At 43.2% G+C, this 17,330-nt stretch overlaps 1 protein-coding gene across 2 annotated transcripts in view; it reads right to left on the bottom strand.

Annotated features, from left to right (window-relative positions):
* The window catches only part of Tnfrsf19 (TNF receptor superfamily member 19), an 85,831-nt gene that overhangs the window by 49,008 nt on the left and 19,493 nt on the right, over window positions 1-17,330 (bottom strand). For both annotated transcript variants that reach the window (XM_034498893.2, XM_034498894.2), the window contains exons 2-3: window positions 17,122-17,214; window positions 16,718-16,828 (exon numbers count right to left, since the gene is read on the bottom strand). In XM_034498893.2, coding sequence (XP_034354784.1) covers window positions 16,718-16,828; window positions 17,122-17,190 — 180 coding nt within the window. In that variant the 5' untranslated portion in view covers window positions 17,191-17,214. The remainder of the gene's footprint in view (window positions 1-16,717; window positions 16,829-17,121; window positions 17,215-17,330) is intronic.

The raw sequence follows: 17,330 nt of genomic DNA, 5'->3' as shown, positions 1-17,330 counted from the left end.
CTGCAATTCAGCCAACTTTATGATGAGAGTTTCGGTCTGACTTCCCACAGCTGGAGCTCTATGGCTGCTGGAGAGAAGACTCTTTTCCAGGGCACACTTACAAACCTTCAGACCACTTAGGTGTATTTGGAGGTGGCCAATTTTATTGTTGAGCTTATTATTGTCCTTCGCCATCCCAGGATGCTAGAAATTGGTTAATTTTATCACAGAGCCCATTCGTTTCCTTTGTCAGTTTATTCAGAGATGCTAGGAGCAACCAACCAGCAGCCTCATTTTCTCACAAATTGTCACAAGTTTTAGGTACAGATTCACAATCCATTGCCTCTCACAGTTGGTGAGTCAGGATAATCAAATGCATGGGTCTGCTAAGTTTGTAAATTAGTTCACAGCAGGAGCTTTCAGTACTGTCTCCAGCTTCCTTAACTGGAGAGGCTTCAGTAACTATAGGTGCTGGCCAATTGGAAAGCTTATTGCAGATACTTAAGAAATGGTATACTTCTGTTGTTCTAGAACTACTGCTGGTACCAAAAATCTGTATTAGTCAAGGTTCTCTAGAGGGACATAACTTATAGAATGAACACACACACACACACACAATTTATTAAAAAGGTTTACAGGCTGTGGCCCAGCTATTCCAACACTTGCTATGTACCAGCAGAAGGTCCAAGAATCTAGTAGTTAGCTGTTCAGTCCATAAAGCTGCGTGTCTCAGCTGGTCTTCAGTATACATCATAATCTTAAAGAAGCAGGGTCAGTGCCAGGGAAGGAATGGACTTTCCAGCATGAGTGAGAGCAAGCAGGCAAAGGATGAGAGAGCTTTCTCCTTCTATGTATTTATTTAGGCTGCCAGCAGAAGATGTGGCCCATATTAAAGATGGATCTTCCCACCTCAAAAGATCTGGATTGAAAGTGGGTTTACCCACTTCAAATGACTTAAATAGGGGGAAAAAATTCTCTCACAGGTGTACCCAGACTCTTGGGTTTTAATTAATTCCAAATGTAGTCAAGTTGACAACCAAGAATAGCCATTACAGTATGACAGAGAACTATACATGTGACCCCACAGGGAACATCACCAACCTGCATACGGCATTGGATCTTATAGAAGAATTGCTTCCTGAAGGTATCCATTCCTCTGTCATTGCCTGGTCATGTGCACATACATGCTGTGATATCTTTAATACTCACAGTCCGGTTTTTCTAGTACTTTTGCTATTGTGCTGTAGAAGGTTGGAAATCGGAGGTTGACACGGTAAGGACTGGGAGTTGGTGGACTCATGTCCAGCCTGCCATCTATTTGAAACACACTAGTCCCTGGTAATCTTCGAAGGAAAATTTGCCTCTAACTTTAAAGCCAGAAAACCACTAGAGTATCTATTAAAAAGGAATCATGACTCATGGCTTTTATATTTTCAGTACATAGGTTAAGAATTGTGTCCGATCTAAAGTATCTTTGCTCAGGTTCTCAATATAACCAAAAAAAAAAAAAAAAAATCTTAATTATGAAGGGGAAAGTCCTAGCACCTTGGGTGCTTACCCTGTAAGGACTTCACAAAGCATAAAGCCACACCCACTCCGGGGAGGAACACTGTCCAGTCCTCACTGCCTGAGGGGATGGAGCTTTGGAGAGGTGTTTGGCCTTGTGCAAGGTGATCCAAGTGGTGTTGGATCAGAGCCTTGAGCCTCCACACCTCTGACAGTGTAACCATGGTGCCAAAAGCTATGCCTCGGAGTGAAGACTGCATACCCAGAACACTAGCCATCGGTGTTTTGTGACAGAGACATTAAGCACAGAATCAGCTTAAGACCTGAGGTATCACCTTGCAGAGAGTGTTTAAGCAAGTCCACAGACACATGTGAGATATCCCAGAGCAGGGATAAGACAAAATCTCTTAGGACTCCAGTTTCTCATCTGTATCCCTAAATGCTAGAATATAGGGCCCAGCCTGTGGGGAAAAAAATCCCCATTTGTCCATAAAGTTTCATCCTTAATTGTATATAAAACCATCTAAGCTTCACTTATTGGCCAAAAAAAAAAAAATTTAAACCCAAACCAGGCCAAGGACAGACAGCCTGTGATAGAAGCTAGCCATAAAGTATGGGCAAAATCAACCCAGAACTCACTCATTACCACCTTCCCATTTAGCCTACTACTGTAGCCCAAACTGGCTTCTAACTGCCAGTCAGCTTCCTGTCACAGCTTCCTGCAGGGATTATGGTGTGAACTACCACATCCCTCAAGTGTACACGGCCTGCACGTGCTTCAGAGATAGTGAGAGTGGGAAAGGGAGAAAGTCCACCCGTCTCTTCCCAGTGCTGGGGATTGAGGCCGGGACCTCATATAAAATACTAAGCAAATCCTGATCGCCAGCTACAGCTCCAACCCAGTGGTTAGTTTTTATTTTCAGGAAGCATCTCACTAAGTGCTCCAGGCTGCTCTTGAACTCACGCTGATTCCTTGTAGGCTCTTTCAAGATGATCCCTGAGCCTTTAGGGAAAGGGGAAGCTATAGATGTCCCACCTAAGGCTGAGCACTCCATAGTCCCTTATCTCTATATGCTGACCAGCTGTGGGTCTCTGCATTAACTGTCATCTACTTCACATTTACTAACTTCGTAGGAGTTAGAAGATGAACTGACTTGTGGCCATGGCCGTAAGTTCCTAGGAGTTGGTTTAATACTATGCCCATTTAGCAGAATAACAGCAGCAAGTTCTGCCCTAGGGCCAATAACCTATCTAGCTTCAGGTTCATGGGCCTGATAATGGTGCCAGGTGTGGGTTCTGTCTCATGGCACAAGCCTTAAGTGCAGTAAAGAAGTGTTTGGTTACTTTATTGTATCTCACAGGGTAAGATGATTACTTTTCTCCTCTGGTCTCATGCAGAGCACCTCCTGGCAACATGAAAGCTTACTGAAGGGCTGGATCCTCCCAGTCAGTACCAGCTTGATCTCACTATGTTCTTGATTCAAGCGTGTGTTGTTTTCAGCAGTAGGTTCTTACGGTTAAGTTCTAGAGGGTGCTCACGAGCAATGGTCAGAATCTACAATGTTTGTGGGGTCTGTGGGCACCAACTGGCCGACAGCTCCAAAGCTCCCTGCACTGGGAATTTTATTTTCTATCATGGGGGTTATCTCTTGTTATGGGGTAATTTTATTTAAAATACGTGTATGTGTATGATGTATATATATATTAGGAAGCTACTTCAGAGATAAGTTTCTATAACTTTCTCAAAAGGCCTTCAGTATTAGTTTTCCTTCCTCTGCCTTACCTTCCCACCCCTCACCTCAGTTAATCCTTCTTGATCCATTATTCCACACCCTACCCCTTCATATCACCGTATTTTATCTTCCTTCCTTGAAAGCTCTTCTCCCCCATGGCCTCATAAAGTTTCCTAACCTCTATAGGTATTCTAAATGAAACACACATCTGTAGATTCAAAGCTAACATCTGTATATGAAAGAAAATATGAGATGTCTGTCTTTCTGGATCTGGGGTACCTCACTTGGGATGACTTTTTTAGCTCCATCCATTTCTCTGCCAATTTCATTTTTCTTAAAAGCTGAATAATATCTCATTGCCTAAAAGAACTGCATTTTCACCATTCATTCATCGGTTGATGGAAATTTAGGCTGTTTCGAATTTCTGGCTGTTAGGAATAGAAATAACATCAGTAAGCTTGGCTGAACAATGTCGCTGACGTAGGACAAAGTCCCCTTTGGGTATATGCCCCAAAGTAGTGTGTTGTCGGATCGCCTGGGAGATCTGTTTCTAGCTTTTTTGAGAAACTGCCACATTGATTTCCATAATTGTTGCATGAGTTTGCATTCTCAGCAGCAGTGAATAAGCATACCCTTCCTCCACCCACCAGCAGTCAGCATTTGTTATTTTGCTGTTATTGTTACCTAGCCATTCTAACCCAGGATAACACAAAGTCTCAAAATAGTTTGATTTATAGTTTTGGGGTGGCTAAGATCAACCACTCTCTTCATCTTGAGCACCTCAGATACACGATGCTCTGAACCAAGCACAGAAAGGACAAAAAGGATGCAAAAACCTCACCATGATCTGAGGAACTAGTTCATCAGTTAGAATTTCTTTAAAAAGTTGTTAACAAAGATTATCTATTGGCCAGTAGCGGTAATCTCTGATGCTTTGAATTTTTTTTTAATTCTACCATTTATAGTTCAGTGTTTGCAAGACCATCTGTCCTCCTGGAAATCAGAATAATCATAAAGATAGGCTTTCAGAAGGAATTTCTTTGGACTGAGGGGGTCTTTGCAGGAGGCCATTGTTCCAGGCTTTGCTGCTTTGTATGGGGCTTGTGGCCGCACTGTGGACAGACTCCTGTTTTTGCTGAGTACTTCTGTTGCTTAGAGCACCAGGAGCTTGCAAAGGCTTTCCGTGAGTACAGAGGGGCCTCCCCTACACACAACTCCAGGGATCAAAGCACTGCACACGTGACATTCGGGGGCGGGTGCCACATTGTTCACATGAGAAGCTTCTAGTCAAAGGCTCCAGCCTGAGCAGAGTGTTTCAAAGTCAGGCTTTGATCCTTGCAGCCAGGACAGTCAGAGACCCATGTACAAGTTAGAACACAACAAAAGGGGAGGAGAAAGGAGAGAAAGGCGGAAAGAGGGGAAAGGAAAGGAGGGAGGATGTGTGTGCTAACTAGAAAGAAACGGGGCTTACTCTTCTTTTCAGGCCAGCATTGAAAAAGGAAGCAAAATGGACATGATTCCCTAGATTGGCTCCAAAACTGTGTGGGTTGGTGAGCCAACTCGGCCACTTGTTGTCTAAGTAATTCTGGGAACTCTGATCCTCAGTCTCCTTGTTGGTGAGCCGGGAATAGTGATGTCTGCCCTACGGGGTTGCTCTGAAGAATAAATGGGAAAGCATATAAAGCCGAAATCAAGCACAGTGGGCACCCATTAAACAAATTATACCGATGGCTATTATTATTTTGGATTTTCTACAGACCAATAAACCAACTCTCCTGATTAAACTTTAATAACATATTTGGGTGGTGGAGGCAGGGAGGCTGGGTGTTCAGGCCAGCTTATGCAGTATATCATAAGATTTTGGGTAAGATTCCGTCTTGTAAAAGAACTTGCATTGCTTGCGCACAACCCTGGGCTCAAACCTCATGGGTGGGGGAGGGGAAGGACAATGAAGCTTCACTGGAAAACATGGTCAGGTTATCTAATCCTAATTTTTTTCTAGTTTAGTTAAAACACAGCACTTTCTATTTTATGGGGAAAATAATCATCCCAAAATGCATTACAGGTTTTCTACATTAAGAAAAAAAAAAATCTCAGTTATCCTTCAGTATAACTGGACTTCACTTTGCTGAATCCCCTGCAGTGCTGTTTCAGGGATGTAGCACCAGCGTCTACCCTGCAGCGGTGCTGGCTTCAGGCTCAGCCAGGCAGCCCACTGTCACTCCTGCAGACACCATTTCCTCCACATTCCACCTCCTCCCTCCATGAAAAACCAGATGAATGCTCCAACTGGGCAAAAAGATCAGTAAGAGAGAGCGGCCACTGTAGCATGTGTCTGTTATCCCAGCACTCAGGAGGTTATGAGAGGCGGCTGGACAGGGCTCCTTAGTAAGACTCTAGCTCAGAAACCAACACAACAGCAACTAAAAATCAATAGGAGTTTTGAGGGTCTCTTTTTAAAAAAAAAAAAAAAAAAGAATGGGTATTCTAACATGGGGAGATCTTTTACACATTCTGTACCACATAAGTAGCATTGTGACCAATGTGTTCATGCGACATAGTTTCCTGTGTCATTTATACCCACGGTACTTTATACAACCAGCATCCCTTAAAATGTGCATGTGCTCATGATGTATGTGTGTACACATGCATGTGTGCACATGTACCTGCAAGTGTGTGTGCGTGCATGCATGTGCGTATTCCATTTTATACTAGGTTCAGTCATTCATAAAGGAACAACCAGGCTGCAGATCCATATGCTCCCCTCTTCTTACTGGATGCCAGCTTTCTGTATTTGAATTTATAAATTCTGGCAGGAGCAAGAGCCATTTTCACTGAGGTGGCTTTAAGGGAATGAAAACCTACATCCATGCCAGCTGTGCTGGCACACATCTTAAATCCCAGCACTTGGGAGGCAGAGGCCAGAGGATCTCTGTGAGCTGGAGGCTAGCCTGGTTTACAGAGAGAGTTAGAGGGCAGCCAGGACTACCTAGAGAGTCCTGGCTCAGCAGAAGAAGAAGGAGGAAGAGGAGAAAGAGGAGGAGGAGGAAGAGGAGGAGGGGGGAGGAAGAGGAGGAAGAGGAGGAGGGGGAGGAAGAGGAGGAAGAGGAAGAGGAAGAGAAGGAGAAGAAGGAGGAGGAAGAAGAAGAGGAGGAGGAAGAGGAGGAGGGGAGGAGGAGGAGAAGAGGAGGAGGAGAAGAGGAGGAGGAGGAAGAGGAGAAAGAAGAGCCTACATTCAATACAATATAAATCATAAAATAACACCCATGAAGTATCTATCATATTATGTCCTAAGAACTCTATCAACATTGCTAATTGGGGAGAATTTTATTTAAAATATATTTTCTTCAAGACTTGTTATTTTTAGAAAACTGGTCTGATTATTCTTGTTAAATTCACTTTTAAAAAAATAGGTCTAGTTGCTTCGTGACAAGCTAATGGCGTGGGCTCAGTTTGCAATTCCACACATTGAATTAAGTAGAAAGTTTGAATTAACTGGAAACCCAGGGAACCTATTTCCAAGGAATAAGAGCAGTGTGCACTGCTACATTTCTGAGCGGTCACACATCCAAAGCACCATAAACACAGAGCACTATAATTACTCGTAATCCAGGCTGTAAGTAAACAGCACATAAATATTAAATTACCACCCCCCGCCCAATATGCCCATCCGCTTTGAGGTTTTTATTTCATTCAGTGAAACCCGGTGCTTAAAATGTCTTGAAACCTCCACAAAGGTCAAGAAGTAATGACCACATGGAAAGAAGTGACCAGCTGACGGTGCCACCCAGCCTCCGACCATCACAATCCTGCTGATACAAGACAGTATTTCTGCACACTCTTGCCCCTCTTAGCTTGAGACCACGCCTTTTCCTTTGTATATTGAAATCTATGACATATAACATCTTTTAAAACGTAAGCAATTATACCTTTCTTCCTCTATCTCAGGTCCCTAAAATCCCACCCCTGCCACACAGGGAAACCCTGGCAGTGGGGTTGGGGATAGCCTCTCTAAGATACCTGTGTCTGTGCACAGCCTTGGCAGACCACTCCATAGCTTTTCGATGGTTCACACTTGGCATATTAGGGGAGTGCTCCACGAGCACCAAGGAGCACCATCTTTGTGGATGCGGTGGGATGTGCCCAGCCTGTGCTAGCCACTCACACAGCACCCACGTGCTAGGCACGGAAGGAATTTACATTTGGCTAGCTGCCTGTACAATGATCAGATCACTCCATAGTCCATCCAATGAAAATGACTTCAAGGCTTACTCCATATGCTTATCAGAAAAGGGATAATTTCTCTAGCCACATTCTAGTCTGTATTGGGCAGATGAGTAAGGGCACAGGCTGTGTTGAGATTTAGCTTTTTGATGAGAGTCCTTTAAGTCAGCAGTTCTCAAACTGTGGGTTGTGACACCCCATAACAAACCTCTAGATCCAAAAATATTTACTCTATGATTCATAACAGTAGCAAAATTACAGTTATGAAGTAGCAACAAAAGCAATTTTATAGTTGGGGGTCACCACAACATGAGGAACTGGATTAAAGGGTCCCAGCATTAGGGAGGTTAAGAACCGCTGCTCTAAGTCAAATGCCAGGCAGGCTCCTCTGAGTGGTGCTCTTAACCGGCCTGCTCTACAAGACCTCAGCTACCTACTCCCGTCTATCAAGTCTGTTAGTCCAAACTTCTCCGCACTGTCTGATCAGGCTCCCCACCCCGCACCACCCCCGGGTGGCTCCCGTTTATCCTGGATGGTCTTACTGAGAATCGTAATCGGTCAGTTTAACCAAAGTCCCCAGGGTTGATCTCCATCCTCTGACCCCTGCCTTACTCCTTGCACACACTGCATTCAGTACACTCCCCTCTTGCACACCCTTGGCTCAGTACACGCCCCTCTCCTCTGCTGCTCTTATGGTCAAGTCTAATTCCATCCTGAGGTCCTTCCTTTATTGCAGTAGCCCTACACAAAATCAAGTTCAGCACTCTGCTGTCCAGTTCTGCTTGTTCTTTGCCATTTCCCAGGGTGGGAGGGTAGAAAAGAGTATATAAGGTCAGTGAAGGGAAGAGAGGGGAGGACGGTGAACTCATTATCAGCCTGGACTTAGAACTGGATTTCTTTTTCTTTTCTTTCATTTTTTTAATGGAGGTTCAACCATAAATACCAAGGGTCAAAATTTATATTTTGGTTTTAAAAATACCCTACACTTAAAAAAAAATGTGGTATTATAAAAGCTCAAAGGAAGAACCTGGTACTTCCCGAGATCACCAAGCAGACTGTTGTCAAGTGAGAAACTATACACAGATAAAATAGCAATGCAGTGGGGAAGGCATCACCCTTGGGTTCTTACTTTCCCTCTAAAACTGTACAGGAAGCAAGCAGTCCTTAACACTGACCTTCCTCGATTCTGGAGCCCAACACAGCCGTTCAGGAAGGCAGCTGGCAATGCTTGCCGAATAAACGATGAGTGAGCACATACTGTTCAAAGCAGTATTTCCTGAAGATTCCCTTTCGGGATTGAATTCTCAGCAGCAGAAGCTGTAAAAGGCTGCAGCCATGGCTTCCTAGTCATCCAGGAGTCTTCCTGGGTGTCGTGGGTGTGTGTAGGCAGGGCAGGGTGTTGGTGGGATGAGCCTATAAGACTTCCTTTCCAGGTTCTGGATTCAGCCCAGCTTCTTCCAGCCCAGCTGGCAGCTCCCTGCTCAAAACCTCTCAAGCCACATTTGGTGGTTATGCAGTAGCAGGTTGACTCAAAGCCCACAGTCTCTAAAGCCCCCTTCTCTCCTTTCTGCCTTAGAAAAACCAGCACTCAGCAAAACACAGGCTAGTGCTACATACAGAGGAAAGCTAGTTCCCCAGACCACAGGGGGCCTCCTAGCCCCTCTGTGCCCAGGAATGGCTCCCCAAGGCCTCTGGGCCTAATAGCACTATTTATTTGTACAGCCAGTGAGTTATTTGCTTTGGTTCTTTGAACTTTAAAAGTTAAATGTTAAATTCCAAATTTAAGTGGGAAATAAGTTATTTGTGGAGAAAAACAAGGGCACAAAACTGGCAATGTGGAATTAGGTTTATATGGCTCGTGCTTGGAAATCAGCTTTTTAATTTCCTTTAATAAAACAACACCAAGGAGCTATAAGAATTTGTACCTAGGGTACTTCAAGAAAAATTACCAGAGGGGACTTGCTGCTATCTGCTGAACGTGCTGGGCTCGTAGTACAATGAAAGAAAACAATGAGCAACTTAAAAGACAGAAATGAATCTTTTTGAAACATATAATTGAAAATTATATTAATTTTTGGTGCATTTATCCACAGGGATGAAACCATTTTAAAAAATTAGACATCTTCCAAGAACCGGAGGCTGGACACTCGCCCTGCTGTCGGGAGAGTGGGATGTTGACAAGAGCTCTTTTTTTTTTTTTTTTTTTTTTTTTTTTTTTTTTTTTTACATTAATGAAAGTCATCCCAATAATTGGTTAGAAAAGCTCACTTTGAAAACCATGCCAAAGGCTTGAAGCCTGCTTCAAGTGGTTCATGCAAAAACTAGTTTCCTGATTTACTGCTGTGAGGTGATCATGTTAAAAGCACATTGTTGGCATTCATTCTCTGGGAGGGGGAGGGGCCGGTGCTGATGAATTCTAGGCAGTTGGAATTAAAAACTCTAATGTAACCGGTTACTTTGTGCAAACAAAAGTCCCCCTCTACCCTGTATCTCACTAGAGCCGAAAGGATGCTGAAAGCAAGTGGCACTCAGGCGTGTTCACAACCCCATGTGCCCGGCAGGTACCACCCGAGGGGCCATGTGAACAGTCTTTGGGGATCTGACTCTAACATAGGAAAAAAAACCAAAACATTCTATTCTCAACCATGTTAGAAACTTTCAAAAGATAATAAAGGTATACATGTGTGTACATACACCTCAGCAGACTGAAGTTCCCCAAACAGGCTCCAAATGGCTCAGCTATCTGTCATACTCTTTCCCAAAATACAGTTATGGGAGCTATTCATTAAGATCATTGACTAAAGGCAACCAGAAGGAGGAGAGCGGTTTAGGACCTGGAAGAGAGGAAAGCGGGAACCAGAACGAATTGATGAAGTGAGTTTGCTCAGCATGGCGCCATGAGCATCATCAGGTGTGGGGACCGATGGGGCTAGAGGGAGCAAGCTAGGGTTCTCATCAGTGAGGTGGGGGCAAAGACAAGGACATTGTTTTAGAACATGGTCCTCCATCAGAGCTTCTGGATTTCTCAGCTCCACCTCGTAATTCCAAAGGTCTTCACTTAAACTGACAATGTTCAAATGAGACAGAGTTAAATGTTAGTAGCACTAGCTAAGCACATCTCAAACGTTCAACAGCCACCGTGGCTAGTGGGTCACAGACGCACAGACCACTGTCACAAGCAATCCACTAGGAAGTAATTCATTGGAGCAACATCGGAATGAGAAAGGTCCTAACTCCAGGTGACCGCACCACCCCTGATCCTGGCCTATGATGGATTAGCCACAGCAGTGACAAATGAATCAATCTCCAGTTGATCACTGTCTATCCCTAAGATGGGAACAGTCCTTATTTAGGCCATCCGATGTGAAGATTCTATTATTTAGTACCCAAGAGTCACATGATAACGTCTACCAACTTATTTTGGTCATATCATCTGTCATCATGACTGCAAGATACCTATTATAGAATAACCCACGAGAGCTAGTGAGGTGGCTCAGTGGTTAAGAAGACTGGCTGAAGTTCCAGAGGACCCGGGCTCAATTCCCAGTACCCACATGGCAGCTCACAACCATCTGTAACTCCTATCCCTTGAGATCCAACACCTTCTTCTGAATTCCATGGGCACCAAGTACACTCATGATTCACAGACATACACGCAGGCAAAGCATAAAAGTAAATATAAAAGCACAAACATAAACATAAGTAAATGAGATAAAATCACAAAGCATACGTGGAAAAATGGTCCATTTTGTTAAGAGATGTCCTCAAGGACACAACACACCCTCAACTCTCCAGGTTTCATGAGGGGTTCAGAGAGCTGAGTTACAGTGGCACAGAGGGGAAGCATGTCAATCAACATAGCCAACATAGTGTCAGAGGTGGGGTCTCTAATATTAGATAAGACTTCTTCTTCTCTAATACCGACAGAAGCTGAAAGGGGACTGAGACCCATTGGTCCCATCTGACAGGTCCACTTAGTCACATAGCATCTCCAGAAGCACTGTTCCAGTGGCTGCCAGCAAGCCTCAACTACACATTAAAAATGGCAGAGACCTAACCAATAATAAGCCTAGATACCTCGAGAAAAAACAAAGTTGAAAGACTTACTTACAAAGGAAAAAATAACTTGGAGTAATAAAACCACGGGTGGGAAATGTACCAATCCTTGCCTACCCAAAGTTTCTCTAACTTTGGCTTGAAAACACAGATACATGCTTGCAGTGGAAAACACATTGCGACCCTGGAATATGATGATTCAGATAGCTCATCCTTGAAAAAGGAGGGCAGGAGATGTGCTCGGTAGTGGGGAGCACTTGCCTAGCACTGAGTTAAGTGTAAAGTGCAATGAATGACCTAAACCAGTAAAGTTATCCAATGGCTCTTAGATCTAGGGAAAACAAACTTTATTTTACTCTTTAAATAAAATTTAAGTTTTTAATTATTAATTTTATTCACAGGGCAAAAACCAGACTTAAAGACTTTATGAAATATATTACTTGCATACAAATGTATTAATGTGCATACTGTTAGATGTTGGTATATTAAAAAAAAAATACCCAGGGTTGGTGAATTCATTCAACCCCTGGGCAAGTATATTGTACTAAGGGGGCTGGGTGGGATGGATAGTAAGGCGACAAAACTGTACTGACAGGAATTGCCATTCTCAAGGGAATATCACAGGTCATGTGCTAACATGTCTATGTGTTAACATATCTATGTAGCACCATGCACACCAAGGCATTGTGGGTGCTGCTCCCAGGACATTGTGGGTATAGTATGGTTGGGTAGCTGCTTCAATGCTTAGGGAAAACTGCTACCTAGGTGTCTTAGTAACTTTTCTATTGCTGTTGACAAAACACCATGACCAAGACAACTTATAAAAGGCATTTATTTGGGCTTATAGTTTCAGAGCACCAGAATCTGGTGACAGCAGAACAAGGTGTCAGGGACAGCTGAGAGCTCACATCCTCACCCACAAACAAGAGCAGAGAAAGCACTGGTCACAGCACCAGGTTTTTTTTTTTTGAAACCTCAAAAAGAGTTTATGTATTTCAGAGTCCTATGTAATCTGTTTTCCATTGTGCTAGTTTGAAAGAGAATGGCCCCATAGCCTCATATATCTGAATACTTGGACCCTAGTAGGTAGAACTATTTGGAAAGGATTAGAAGGCGTGGCCTTTTGGAGGAGGCATGAATTGTTAACTATCTGTCGAAGGTCTTCAGGTCCCTGTTCATGAGATTTACTGCTCTGTGGCTTTCCTGGTTTTGGTAATGTTTTTGTTTGATTTTGATATTAAGTGCTGCTAACCTGACACTTACTGAGTTTGTACTTTCCACGTCTGCATTACAGGACAGCTTGGGGAACACTGGTCTAATTTCTTGATTACTACTGAACCCCTGGCTTGGTACTTTCTGCATGGCAAGGGCAGTTTACTAATGGTTATTGAGTGGATCTCCTCAGTAGATAAAGGCCCTCGGAGACTGCTTTCTCTTGTATATTTTAGTAGATTGTGTCTTACACAGACCTGGTATATTTTATGTGAGAGATTATAGATGTCAAATTTGCATGTCCATAATCTGCAGTGATGCTTCCTTTATTTGTGATATTTATGGTATATGTCTTGTTTCCTAGTTCTTCACTTAGGCTGGCTAGAGGGGTATCTTTGGTTTTTCTTTATTTGTTCTTTTTAATCTTTCTGAAGAATCAATTTTTGCTTTTGTTAATTTTTCTTTTGGTTTCCTATCCCCCACCTTCCTTGTTCTTATCTATTTTCTTCTCAGTTTGGAGTTGACTTGTTCTTTAGTTTCCTAATACAGAAGCCTAGACAGTGGCTTTAGAGCTTTCTTTTCTTATAAACACATTACTTGTACACTTATTCTAAGTACTGCTGCGTTTCCTATCACATGCTTTTATAAGCCTGTTGTCATTTTCTCAGGAAAAGTACATTTCTTCTGTCTCTGGCTTGTGGGTTATTTGTCATGGTGCTTTTTCATCTCCAAGCACTTGAGAACTTTTCCAACTATCTTCCTGTCCCTAGTTTCTGTTGTATTGTTCTGTCTGTGGATGGACAGACCACATGTACATTTCAAATATGTACATGTTTTATATGTTTTAGGAAGCATTGAACAACCCGACACATGGTCCAGGTTGCTGAATCTCTCACGAAAGCTTGAGGCAAATGAATATTCTGCTGGTCCCAGGAGAATGTCAGTGGCACACAGCTTGATTCATGGAGGTGTTGCTGTCAGCCATGACCTTGCTAAGAGTCTGCTTGGTGCTCTGCCTGCTTCTAATACAGGGATACAGAAGTCTCTGCTCTCCTGGAGGATTTGCTGCTGCTCACAACTCAGTCAGCCTCCGTTTTCCCAGGGTCCTTCTTCCTTTATCTTTTTTTTTTCTTCCTTCCTTCCTCCCTTCCTCCCTCCCTTCCTTCCTTCCTTCCTTCCTTCCTTCCTTCCTTCCTTCCTTCCTTCCTTCCTTCCTTCCTTCCTTCCTTTTTTTTTGATACTCGGAACTCACTGTGTAGTGCAGTGCACGTTGGCTTTACGTTCAGGATCCCACAGGCCAGGCCTTTCAAGGGCCGGGATTACACCCCAGGGTCACCATTCCTGCATTCTCCTTCAATTTAGAAGGACAGCTTCTCACCACACAAGATTCTGGGCTGGCAGGGTTTTTTCTCTTAACCCCTTCCATCATTCGCTCTGCTTTCTTCTTGTTCATACACTCCACCGCTGAGGAGTCAGATCCACTCCCGTCTCTGATCTTATAGATAAGGAGTTTCTTCTTCTCCCTTGACTTATGACTTTCCCCTTTTAATCTTTGCTTTGGTTTCTGGTTTCTGGTTTCAGAGGTGTCTGCTGATAAGTCTTCAAGGTCCAAGATCCTTCATGGTACCTAGTCCTCCAGTGGCCCAGTAGAAGCATTCTTTTGTTTATTTATTTAAGTTCTTTCTAAAGTTTTCCACCTCTGCTTACACTACCCGCCTATCCCAAACCATGCCCACTTCACGATCTACAGCACATCAGCTACAGCTATTTTTAAATTCTCTTTGTGATAATACCAATTCTTCTGGCACGTTTGTCTCCTATGTTTGCTCAGTCTCTCAGATTGAGCTTTTGCTCTTTGGTATGCTTTTCCTTGTGCTTTGTGTTGTTGTTGTTACACATCATACCTGATGAATTGGGTAAAAGAGGTTATTCTATATAGGCCTTTAGTGTGGGAAAGCTGCAGGATCTGAGAAGTTGTCCCTAACCCTCTTACTAAGTCTGTCTTTTTGTAAGTCTGTACCCCTGGGCTATGACCTTCAAAGTACACACACACACACACACACACACACACACACACACACACACACACCTCCTTCTGCCCCTTCACCCTTACCTCTCCCTCACTTCCTCTCCCCATCGCTTCGGAGGCAGGGTAGCTAGAGTAAGGTGGCTCTGGTCTTTCCCTCTCCCATGTCACTTAGACTCCAATAATATTGGCTCTAGTCATCCTTCAGTTTCTCCCAAGGGTGGGTCTTCTCAAGAGTACACTGCTCTGGCCCCTTTCTAAAGCCCACCTCATTGGAAGAAAGGAATTCTCTTTGCTATGCATCATGAGAATCCCCTTGGTACCCTGGAGGTATAAAATGGAGAGGCCACACTACACAGGGCTGCAGAACTCTGCATTCTCCGACTTCTCCACACCAAGGCTTTGGCAATTTGTCAAGGACAGTTCCAGCTTCCTGCCCTAGAGGGAGGTTTCGAGGCTCGTGTTGTGATTGTTGAATCTGCCTGACTCCCAAGGGTTCACTTCTCTTAGAGATCTCAGAGCAGCTGATCCTTGAGTTTGTTCAGCTGCAGAGAAGCCCCTGGTCTGTGCAACCAGAGACTGTGGAATGATTTTTTTCCCCCTTCCATTCAAAAAGTTTACAGCTGTTTGAACCTTCATCTTCTGGTCTGATTCTCTAGATATTTATTTTATATTTTCTACAGTCAAAAGACGAAGATAGGAAAACAAACTTTTAGATAGGGTTTTCTCATCTCAGATCCATGAAGTTCCATTCATCTTTCCCAAGGGGTGGAAGCGGACCTACTGTCTACCCAATATGGCAGACCCTATATCTGAAATAACCACAGTCAAGAGAGACTGAAACCTTTCTGATATAATTAACCAGCTATCAGAGAGCTGGAAGCCATTTCAATCCAGATGTAAAGTCGGGACTCTAAAGGCACCACTTAGCACAGCAACCAGCAAGAAAAGCCCTCCCTAAGGGACTTGTGGAATGCATAACTCTTTGTTTCCGGCTGTTTGTAGATCATTGATCAAAAACTCATGAGAGATGATAAGACTCAGATTTAAATAAGAGGAGTCTGCAGGGGAGCAGGCTCTCTATTTAAAAGTTACTCTCCATAAAAACAAAAACCTATTGTCTCTTTTCTAAAAGAAGGCTCTGATGCATCACTGAGAACAAAACCTTACACCAGTTCCCCTCAACTAGTAACATCTTCAAAGGGTCAGAAAATAAAGCAAATGCTGGGTGTTTAGAAAAGGCCTAGAGGAGAAACTCTGGGATACAAGCAGCTGTGAGGAAGATTTCTTAATGAGCAAGATTTAAAACCCGATTGCTGAAGTCATAAGATTGTAACACTGGCTTCCTTCATACCTGGCCTGGCATTCCATTAGCAATGGAATTTTCTTAAAAATTTTAATTTTTAAGAAAAAGAAGGCTCGGGCTAGAGAGATGGCTCAGCAGTTAAGAGCTCCGACTGCTCTTCCAGAGATCCTGAGTTCAATTCCCAGCAACCACATAGTGGCTCACAACCTTTGTAATGGGATCAGATGCATTCTTCTTATGTGTGTCTGAAGACAGCTACAGTGTATTCATATACATAAAAATAAATAAAACTTTAAAAAAAAGAAGGCTCAGAAAATGGTAGTATTTTTGTTCCACCCTTAGTTATTTGTGTTTATAGCAGAATATTGGTTCTTTATAGTTAACACCCCCAAAACATTCTATCATTGAAATACTAAGTTATATACATCCCCAGTGTTTGTAAAATTCTGGTTGTTAGAATTTACTTATCTCAAAACAAACAAACAAACAAAACAAAACAAAACAAAAAAAAAACAGGGAAAACAGGGATTAGAGGGGAATTCTATCATCTCTCTCCAAAGTGGCATAATGAGCCAAGAATTCTGTCATGTTACTCAAAGTATTGCTAACAGTCAACTAAAAGAATGCAATTTGGAACCGTGGAACAGAGGCACAAGCATGTACTTGATATGTTACCTTGGACAACTCCATGCCGGGTCCACACTGTGTGCAGAGGACACAGTTTCCAGCTCCATCCTTGAATTCTTGCTGTCTGCAATCTCCAGTTTCGCAATTCACTTTCCATGACTGCAAAAGAAAAACCGGTCCCTAAATGTCATCTTCAGCTCCACTGCTCATGCTGCTTATAAGAAAGAAATGGCATCTACAGGGTTGCTCACATACACCTGAGAGTAAAAACCACCTCGGTGTGGCATTGACTTAATTTTTATCTAAGAAGAAAGGCTGCTCTCTGAATGAATCCATGAATTTGCAGTCAGTCTTCTTGCCTCAGCCTCAAGAGCTGAGATTACAGCCCCATAACCTGGGGCTATGACAGGAGTTCTTTCTCCATATTCAGTGAAAGAGAAGCAGGAACTTACCAAGTGGCCTAGGAGGAGAATGGCAGTGAAGAACAGCATCCTGTGTTCGGGTAAGACCTTGAATGCCATGGCTCTCACCAGACGTGTTTATCTCTGAAGAATGCAAGTCAAAGACAAGAGGGAAGACACGGTTAACACGCAAAGTCTTAAAGACCACTCTTTACTTCCTATATATCAGTGTGAGTGCCACTCTTTGTCCACACGAGGCA

Source organism: Arvicanthis niloticus, chromosome 3 (assembly GCF_011762505.2).
Source record: "Arvicanthis niloticus isolate mArvNil1 chromosome 3, mArvNil1.pat.X, whole genome shotgun sequence".
Taxonomy (NCBI): domain Eukaryota; kingdom Metazoa; phylum Chordata; class Mammalia; order Rodentia; family Muridae; genus Arvicanthis; species Arvicanthis niloticus.
Note: the sequence above shows the minus strand (reverse complement) of the source record. Positions and strands in the feature narration are given on the sequence as shown.